Source organism: Littorina saxatilis, linkage group LG1, assembly GCF_037325665.1.
Source record: "Littorina saxatilis isolate snail1 linkage group LG1, US_GU_Lsax_2.0, whole genome shotgun sequence".
NCBI lineage: Eukaryota > Metazoa > Mollusca > Gastropoda > Littorinimorpha > Littorinidae > Littorina > Littorina saxatilis.
The window spans coordinates 12,178,212-12,188,829 of record NC_090245.1 but is presented as its reverse complement, the minus strand read 5'-3'; the positions used below and the strand labels follow the sequence as shown (position 1 = coordinate 12,188,829).

The following is a 10,618-nucleotide window of genomic DNA, read 5'->3' as shown; positions in this document are numbered from 1 at the left end:
TGTTTCTTGTATAGAATATAGTCAATGTTTGTTAAGATTTTAGTCAAGCAGTATGTAAGAAATGTTACGTCCTTTGTACTGGAAACTTGCATTCTCCCAGTAAGGTCATATATTGTACTACGTTGCAAGCCCCTGGGGCAATTTTTTGATTAGTGCTTTTGTGAACAAGAAACAATTAACAAGTGGCTCGATCCCATCTCCCCCCTTTCCCCTATCCCATCTCCCCCCTTTCCCCGTCGCGATATAACCTTGAATGGTTGAAAACGACGTTAAACACCAAATAAAGAAAGAAAGTTGTGTGTCTTTTGTCTGTTGTATTTATTTATTTAAGAATGTACTTATCACTTTTCTTATATATGTATACATCTTGTTGTTGTTGTTGTTGTTGTTGTTTTCGAAAGCGTGATGAAGGAATGAGAGAATAGATCATATTTTCATACATTTCGAGAAGAAAAAAGCGCTGTTGAGAAATGTTCGAATGCACGTGCATGTGTATTGTGAATTTACCTTGACCTTGCTATCAGACCTCGGCCTTGAAGAAGACCAATCTGTGGAGTATGGCGTCAGACAGTGTCAAGAGATGGCCGGCATCGTCTCCAGGCTCCTCAATGATGGTCAGTATAATTATGCTTTTATCTTTATTCGACTGGTACTAGGTTTTTACTTCTCACTTTTCTTATCAATGTATATGTGTGTTGACTGGCACTAGGTTGGCTGGCTGGTTGATGAGCAGGCTGCTTGTGGTTTGAACAGTGTTATGATCAATCCGGCATTGACTTGTAGAATTCATACTTATCATATTATGGACTGGGTGGCCGAGTGGTAACGCACTTGCGCTCGGAAGCGAGAGGTTGCGAGTTCGACCCTGGGTCAGTGCGTTAGCAATTTTCTCCCCCCTTTCCTAACCTAGGTGGTGGGTTCAAGTGCTAGTCTCAGTTTCGGATGAGACGAAAAACCGAGGTCCCTTCGTGTACACTACATTGGGGTGTGCACGTTAAAGATCCCACGATTGACAAAAGGGTCTTTCCTGGCAAAATTGTATAGGCATAGATACAAAAAATGTCCACCAAAATACCCGTGTGACTTGGAATAATAGGCCGTGAAAAGTAGGATATGCGCCGAAATGGCTGCGATCTGCTGGTCGATGTGAATGCGTGATGTATTGTGTAAAAAAATCCATCTCACACGGCATAAATAGATCCCTGCGCCTTTAGTCCGAGTCTGGAGATACGTGCGCGATATAAGACTTCATATAATAATATTCAGAGCCCAAGAACAGGCTACAGGCAGTCTGGTTGGCTAGCTGCTGGGTTACTGGCTGACTGCCTGGCTGTTTGCGTGCCTGTCGCCTGTCTGTGTTTCTGGCCATTTGCACTATTATGTCTGTAACAGTCTGCTGCAAAAAGAGTCGGTGTGTGTGTGTGTGTGTGTGTGTGTGTGTCGGTGTGTGTGTGTGTGTGTGAGAGAGAGAGAGAGAGAAACAGAGACAGAGACAGAGACAGAGAAGCACTGATGAGGTGGTCTCTGCAGGGGCGGATTAGGGGGGAGGGGTGTTACAGGGGTTCCGGACCCCCCCCCCCTCCCCCGGCTGTCCAAAAAAGAAGATTTAATACTAACTTTAAAAGAAATAATGAGTGGCTGCTGACACCAGTTGATCATGATTAAAATCAAGGATAAGCCATAAATTGTTCATAAAATAGCTAAAACTCTTGCCCCTGTACCCAACAAGGGGTCTACCCCTGGACCCCAGGTTGTAACCCCCCGCCCCTCTGGCTTAACTGCTCCGCCCCTTCTCTGTATGTGTGTCTATCTGTTGGTCTGTCTGTCTGCTTTGAGTATATTTCACTGGACTTCTTCTGCATTGAGATGAGGTCATCAACTACCAGTCAGTACAAAATGTTATTCCGCCTTTGCTTCTGCTACTACTGTATCAGAATAAAGAGTGTCACAGTGTTTGCTTTGATACAGCTCTTGGCGAAGTTCAGTGTTTCTCAACCTTGTACACATACAGTTTTGGTCTTCACCAACACATCCCAGTGACCGCACACGAACTCGCGCGGTAGGACAAAAGCAAATCACCTTCTTGACCCACAAATGGCAGCTGGATGTTTGTCGAAGCCTCCTTTCCGCCGCCGGAAATGTGATGGGGCGAAGGTGTTTGCGCGCGCAGGCAAACAGCGTTGTGAGCATGCGCGGAGAAGGGCCGCCGGGTCTCTCGGTATTGGCATAACCTCAGTCCTGGGCCGAGTTTGAACTCCACAACCCGGCACGCTGGCACAAGGGACAGGTTCAAAGCCTGTCCACAGTCCTAACCGGTCCTTGCATCTTTTTATGTTTCGACCTGGTTAAAACTGAGGCGGAGTTTGCACCAACGTAATTCTCCCGTCTTTGTTCTTGAACTGAATCGATGACACTGAGAAGTCACGGTGTTCTGACTTGGTGCACGCCATCATTGAGCTTCTAAATCGTCTTCCTCGCCCTTTTTTTCCCTCTCATAATGTCCAGCTTTGAACTTAAAAAGTAAGCCTGTAAGAGCTGCTCCCTTGTGAACAATGTGCATAAAGATAGTATCAGTTTGCCTTTAGCTGACCTGAGTTGGCCATCGGTATAAAAACAAAGGGCTACATTTGTCTTGTTTCGTACCCCCCGCGGGTTAGGGGGAAGAATTTACCCGATGCTCCCCAGCATGTCGCAAGAGGCGACTAACGGATTCTGTTTCTTCTTTTACCCTTGTTAAGTGTTTCTTGTATAGAATATAGTCAATTTTTGTAAAGATTCTAGTCAAGCAGTATGTAAGAAATGTTAAGTCCTTTTTACTGGAAACTTGCATTCTCCCAGTAAGGTAATATATTGTACTACGTTGCAAGCCCCTGGAGCAAATTTTTGATTGATTAGGCGGCTTTTGTGAACAAGAAACAATTGACAAGTGGCTCTATCCCATCTCCCCCCTTTCCCCGTCGCGATATAACCTTCGTGGTTGAAAACGACGTTCAACACCAAATAAAGAAAGATGTCTTGTTTCGTTCCAGACCGTTTGGATCCTCCTTACTCAAGCCATGCCCTTTGAAAATGGATTGCCCTTTCTAACTCAGCAGCAGTCTTCTGTGCTTTCTTTTGAATCATAATCGTTTGTTGACCCAGGGCTTCACTCGGATTAACATATCTGTATTTTCCTCTCTGATGGCCATAATAAAGATCAATGCCATTCCGACGCAGATCGTTAGGATCTGGAAGAAATGTCGGTTTCTTTCCAAAAATGGAGCTACGGACTGAAAGGAGCGAAACATGCGCCCTTAAAGGCATACCTATCCGAGAGGAGACGGGCCAAGTTCTCTCCTCTAAAAAACAGTTTTTGTCACGTCAGTCTCCCCGTGAGTTCGACAGCCGGCCTCTCCATGTTTGTGAAAGAGTTTGCGGCAGGGGAGGAAATCCCCTTTCAAATATTTACCTCCCTTGGCAGACTGCAGTTTGACCAAGTGTGAGTTTGAGTTTTGTCCCTTGTCCTCCTGGCTGTGACCCGATTCGGGAGAAGGTGGAGTGGGGATGAGGAAAGCTGGGGTCAAGTCAGGTCAAAGTATGAGCAAAGAGAGAGAGAGAGATCCGGGGATCCGGGGCGCTAAATAACCCGAAGAGAGGGGAAAGTGAACAGCGTGATACAGAACAAAGTCAAGGAATCGACGTGCGGAACTACTTTATAAAACCGGCACGGTTGGCCTAGTGGTAAGGCGTCCGCCCCGTGATCGGGAGGTCGTGGGTTCGAACCCCGGCCGGGTCATACCTAAGACTTTAAAATTGGCAATCTAGTGGCTGCTCCGCCTGGCGTCTGGCATTATAGGGTTAGTGATAGGTCCGGTGTCAGAATAATGTGACTGGGTGAGACATGAAGCCTGTGCTGCGACTTCTGTCTTGTGTGTGGCGCACGTTATATGTCAAAGCAGCACCGCCCTGATATGGCCCTTCGTGGTCGGCTGGGCGTTAAGCAAAGAAACAAACAAACAAACTACTTTATAAAAGACTTCGATGTTCAACCCAAACGCGCACGTTTGCTAAACAATTACTTAGCATCCTCAGGATGAGGAGTAAAGCGGTTATTTTTCTCAACCAAACTGCAGAACATAGCCAAGAAATAGACACATGAAAATCCGATTGTATAAGTTGAAATGGATGTCTAACCCAAAAGCGCACCTTTTTGACATCAGTCCTTTTAGCATCCTTCGGTTGACGACAAAAGCATTCATCGTTACCCTTTTTTTCTCTTTTTTATTTTTAATTTTATATAGTTTCCTTTAAAATTCATGCAAGGCGTGTGATACGCTGTTGCTTTTGTTTTTGACACTGACGGAATGTCAAACCATTAAAGCAAGGGTTTGTTATGCTGAAGACGTTTTCGGAGACTTTTATTTGTTCAGAGTTACAACTGACAAAATGTGTGATTGGTGGTTGGTGCCCTGGTCCAGTAGATAAGCTGATTGAGTCTTTTCGTACCTGGCCGTTTTCCCTTGGCCGGTTCCACATTGTCAACAACGACACGATTGTTGTAGATCGCAATAGATACATGCTTATCTCTAAGGCAAAAAAAAAAAATTGTCTGTTTCTGGTAACATGGCTATAAAAAATAGGGTCGGTAGGTCGGGATTTTTCTTTTTTTTTTCTTTTTTTCTTTTTACCCCCAAATGTAGACCAATAAAACTAACTTTAAAAATCGCGCAAAGAGACTGGATTCACTATACATAGAGACAAGACACTCAACACATTTACAAATCGTCAGCGGACTTTCGTTTTCACACGTTTTTGTTGTTCATTTTCTCACCCTGTCCTTTACCACCAAAAAAAAAAGAAAAAAATTTTGAATTTGGAAAAAAAAAGTTTAGGGTCGGCGCCGAAATTTAGGGTCGGTCGGGTGACCAGAAACAGACAATTTTTTTTTTGGCCTAAACAACCGAGCCACTTCATTTTGCACGCTTCAGCTGACCAAAAACACAGACAGTTCTTTCCGGGAACCAGTGAGCGTTCTAATGGTTCTGCAAGGGAAGCAATACGTGGTAATGCGTGGTTCTCTTCTGCCTTTTTTTCTCTACATGAGCCTCATACTACCTCATGATGAGAAAAACAAATCACAACCGAACCACGTATTACCACGTATTGCTTCTCATAAACCATTAGAACGCTGTCTGATTCTCTGATGACATGTCTGCAGGCCCCGCCTCAGTCATGACTTGCTTTAGCTGAGCGGGTGGCATTCTTCTAGGCATGAAGTACTAGTGGTCTGCAGTTTTTCTGATACTTTACCTGGCCTGAATGTAGACTGAAATATGATCCCGGCCGGGTGGTATGACGTAGTGTTGTGTGTAACGGTACAACCAGCTGACAGTGTCCCACACTAAATAGCGACTGCGACCCTTCCTTCACCGGCATGTCTACCTTGCTATCAGCTCAAGAGGGGAGGGGGCCGGTGGGGTGGAAGGGGTGGGGGGCGCTTTCCGACTTTTTATTTTGGACCAACGCGCGCCTTTTGCTTTCCGCGGGTAGATCAGTTCAATGAGCACCCACGTTATGGGGGTACCTCATCTGATAAAGATCGAAGCCGAGGAATGTTTTTGTTTTTGTTTGTGTGGACCGAAGTGTACAAGTATGATAGTAACATTTGATAGATATGAAAAATGTAGGTTTCTTCAGCTTAGGTAGCAGATTTCTTCCCAAACACTTACTGTAGAATGTCGAATGCAAGTAGTACAAAGCAGACTTGAAATAAAGTTAAAATAACTCTAAGCACACCGACATAGAGACATGACTCAGCAGACCTCTCTCTCTCTCTCTCTCTCTCTCTCTCTCTCTCTCTCTCTCTCTCTCTCTCTCTCTCTCTCTCTCTCTCTCTCTTATTCTTTAATGCTCATATTCAGTATGTTATTGATTACGCGTCTACGTGGGACTCGGCAAGTGAAAATTCATTCAAACCGCTAATTAGATTACATAAACGAGCGCTTAAAGTAGTCTTATTAAAGAAAACAACCCTATCTGAGTTAGACTACATGAACTTAGGCATTCTTCCTCTGAAGGCCAGGCTAAATTATAATAAAGGTACCCTTATGCATAAAATTATTCATGGATGTGTACCTCAAACCATATTTTCCAAATTCACGTTAAAAACTTCACGCCAATTGATGAGACTGAACATGCCTCTGCCTAGGATTGACCTATTCAAATCTAGTTTAGTCTATTCAGGTAGCAGTCTCTGGAACACTCTTCCGACAATCCTACGGCAAACTAGCAGCACAAACGTTTTAAAGACCAGATATACGTCTTATCTCATGAAGTCTAAATAAACATCTGTTGTCGCTAGAATGGTTGTTAAAACCAACAACCGGTGCTTTTTAACAATGTATTATTATTTTTATATACACTGATTTTTTCGAATGCAGTGTATGTCAATGGGCATGGCATTCAGTACAGCTTTGTTGCGTCAGTGCAATCTACTCTATAATTCTTAACTCATGTCAAATGAACTTACATTTTTCATTTAAGCGGTGTTTAGAGTGCATAGTATAGGCCTACAATACTTCAGAGGTACACAATACTTACTGCATGGCAACACACATTAGTGTACCCAGCATATGCCAAACAATAGCTGTAAAATGCGCAGAGAGATATATGAAAGGGGAGGAGGGGGGGGATAAACAGCTGTTGCATTAATAAATCGCTAACGGTGTTCGACTATGATTAGCCCCGCACATGCCACAGTTTTTAGGTATGGGAAATAATGATTTTGTTCTCGTTTATTGTCGTAGTCGTTGGTGTTTGTTGTTGTTGTTATGGTCATCGTAGTAAAGATCTATGAAGTGATGTGTCGACCCTCCTTGTCATCCTCATTGTAGATGAATGGGTGTTCTCGTGTGTGCACGTGAATCTGTGAGTGTGTGTGTGTGTGTGTGTGTGCGTGCGTACGTGCGCACGTGCTTGTGTGTGTGCGTGCGTGTGTGTTGGTGTGTGTGTGTGTGCGTGTGTGTTGGTGTGTGTGTTGATGTGTGTGTGCCGTGAGCGTGTGTGTTGGTGTGTGTGTGTGTACGTGCCAGTGTGTGTGTCACGTGTGTGTGTGTGTGCGTGCGTGTGTGCGTACGTGCGTGCGCGCGCCGTGCGCGTGTATGTGTGTGCGTGTGATTGTTGGATTGTCAGTGTGTGTGTGCATCTTGTCAGTCAGTGTTAGGTTTCCCACTCTTCGTCTCTCTTTGCCGATATGACTGGTTTTCTATTCGCTCTACTGAAGACAGCTAAGCAGAATACCATACATATAGTGTACATTACATCGCTGGGGGTCTGATTTCCAGGACTGTCGGTGCTTAGACGTGGGGTCTTGGTTGTCACGTTTCTTTCTTTTGATACACTCTGAATTTTTATTATCACCGCTGCGACAGAAGCGTGCATTTACATGTTGAGTGTACAGGATATATCGATATGGCACTGTTTCGTTTGAATGATTGTTCGTGGAGTACAGTGTATACTTCAGTGTGTGGGTGTGTGTGTGTGAGCTTTTGTTTTTGTTTTTGTTGTTGTTGAAGACTTGTATTGTTCTGTTGCGTGAAAGATAAGCGTGCTGGATGAATTTATACTCAATAATTTCAACTTTTATGTCATTTTCTCTCACTATTTGTCACAATACTATTATAAACAACACACGTGGCTTATTTTTGTTGCACCCTATTTGGGGTCACATACTGTAAACAAACACACAACATCAGACCGACATGCAAAAACAGAAAACAGAAACCATTTCAGCGTTACTCATTCAGTGCTTGATAGACTGAAATAATAAGTCGGCCGTGTTTCTTTTGTTTCAGGACACACGTTCACAGAACCTCAGGTTGTAAACGAGAGACTGGAAGGGGGAATATGGTGAGAATTTATTTACTTGTGTAAGCATGCCAGCCAATATTGTTAGAGAGAAAAAATCATCTAAGAAAAAGTTAAAAGAATAAACGCCATTGCCACAGAAATGTGACTGTGGTAAATCTGAATGGTGTACTTGCAGTGTTTATGACAGAAACAGAATTGTGCATTCCTGGAAAAATACTAAAACTGAAGCACAGATGTATGTTGACATTTTTTCAAGTTTAGTTCTTGGCAATGGTTTTCATCTGCGTGGTAAAAAGCAAAGCAACGCTAAAAACAGCGGAGGAGTACATTTGATGTGGTATGACTGTCATTGTGTGATCGTCCTGTTCTCCACAGCACAAAGACAGAGGTGGTTGATGACAACACGGTAGTTCGAGCACGTGGGTTACCATGGCAATCATCAGATCAGGACATTGCTCGTTTCTTCAAAGGACTCAATATTGCCAAGTGAGTAACATCAATATTGAGACTAACTGTGAATTGTTGTCTTGTGTTTTTGTTACTGTCAAGTTGCATTTTTTGTAAGCTACATCACTCAGACACTGTGGTATGGACATACTTTACTTTGAAGCATACGACCTGTGCACAGATGGCAGCTGAGGTGCAGGAGACTCGGATCTGCAAGAAGTCGATATGTTTGAACCAGAGAGACAAAAAGAGGTGGGGGAGAAGGGGAAGGGGGGCAGAGATAGAGAGGGGGGATGGCAGAGAGGGGGCAGACAGCGAGAGAGAGAGTGACAGGCAGAGAGATAGAGAGGGGAAAGGGGGCAGAGATAGAGAGGGGGGGGGGCAGAGAGGGGGCAGACAGCGAGAGAGAGTGACAGGCAGACAGAGAGAGAGAGAGAGGGGCATGGGCAGAGACAGAAGGGGGGGGGGAGGGGCAGAGAGAGATAGAGAGACAGGCAGACAGAGAGGCAGACAGAGAGGGGGCGTGACAGGCAGAGAAAGTAAGAGGGGGGGGGGGGAGAAATTTAGACAGGCAGACACAAAGAGAGAGAAAGAGAGAGAGAGAGTATTGATCTGAAAACAGAGCGCTGTTCGTCAGTACAGCTGTTGACAAGGCATATTCATCCGTACAGATCGAGGACCGGTCCGTAAGCTGATTATCATAATCATGGTCTGCTTTTGTCTGTTTTTCTCATCTATGTATTTTTGTGATTGAGACTGAACAACACTTACAATAAGTCAAACCGTAAGAACATGCTTTGAAGCACACCCAACCTCAACAAGCTTGTGTTGCTGTAACCCGTTTCGGTCGTTCTCCTTCTTAGTTCACAGAAAGGACAGAAACGTATGTCACCAGGTGTCGCCACCCTTATTGAACGTGTTGATTAAAAAAATTTACGACAAGAAAATCCCCGAAACGATGTATTGATCCGGTCAACACTAAAATTGCTGTAGCAGCTGCTTGGGTATTGTAGTTCTAACTGACGGTAACGTGTTGGCTTGCCCTATACCCGATGTGTTTCCCTTCATATGTGTGTGACGTGGCAGCAGCACTACTGAGATTCGGCTGTTTTAAAGTGCTTTGGTTTAAAAGTATTATATTGAGAAAACATAGGGTGACATATACGTACAACAATTTCGCTCATTCGAATAGGATTTCTCTACTCCCTTTTGTGATAGCAGCGACTAAAGTCAGAGAAAAACTCATCGCTTATCCAGTATGAACTCTTTTGACATAGAAATCTCAAGGCGTACACGTGAACAAGTTATCCCTTTGCCCGCACTTTCCTACCTGTCTCTATATCACTCCAGACCCTTGTATCTCCACTGAGTAGCCCAAGACACGATGACAAAGAATAACCAACCATTTCAACCAACCTCTTCTGAGTTTTCTTCCCCCGGTTGTTACACCCCCGGTATAGGGGTGTGTATAGGATTCGGTCCATGTGTTTGTTTGTTTGTTTGAGTTCGCATATAGATCTCAAGAATGAACGGACCGATCGTCACCAAACTTGGTGAACAGGTTCTATACATTCCTGAGACGGTCCTTACAAACATTGGGACCAGTCAAACACACGGTTAGGGAGTTATTGGTGGATTAGAATTATACAAGGACTTATAGAGGGACATCTTAATGGTCAAAGGGAAATAACCATTCTCACTCAGTCACTGCCACCAACTGAGAAGGTTATTTCCCTTTGACGGGGGTGTTTTTCCTACCTCGGAGGAATTTCTTGTTTTCAAAGTTTTGGCTGACTTTGGGGTTTAACGTCCCTCTGAGGTAGCTTGGACCTATTTGGGACATGATTGTTTGTACGCTGTTATGTTTTCAAAGATGATCCGTGTCGTTTATGAAGCTTTCAGAGATACGTTTTATACTGTGCTGTCCTTGAACATAAACGCATATACCTTAAAATTCCGCATCCATTCCCTGGACGTTTCCATCCGTGTGTACACTGGAACCTCCTTTTTATATTTAGTCAAGTTTTGTTATATTTAGTCAAGTTTTGACTAAATATTTTAACGTAGAGGGGGGAATCAAGACGAGGGTCGTGGTGTATGTGTGTGTGTCTGTCTGTCTGTCTGTCTGTGTGTGTGTGTGTGTGTAGAGCGATTCAGACCAAACTACTGGACCGATCTTTATGAAATTTTACATGAGAGTTCCTGGGATTGATATCCCCGAACGTTTTTTTCATTTTTTTCATAAATGTCTTTGATGACGTCATATCCGGCTTTTCGTGAAAGTTGAGGCGGCACTGTCACGCTCTCATTTTTCAACCAAATT

General features: G+C 43.9%; 1 protein-coding gene across 2 annotated transcripts in view; it reads left to right on the top strand.

Annotated features, from left to right (window-relative positions):
- The window catches only part of LOC138961734 (epithelial splicing regulatory protein 1-like), an 84,047-nt gene that overhangs the window by 53,131 nt on the left and 20,298 nt on the right, over nt 1-10,618 (top strand). For both annotated transcript variants that reach the window (XM_070333410.1, XM_070333416.1), the window contains exons 4-6: nt 525-614; nt 7,833-7,887; nt 8,224-8,334. In XM_070333410.1, coding sequence (XP_070189511.1) covers nt 525-614; nt 7,833-7,887; nt 8,224-8,334 — 256 coding nt within the window. The remainder of the gene's footprint in view (nt 1-524; nt 615-7,832; nt 7,888-8,223; nt 8,335-10,618) is intronic.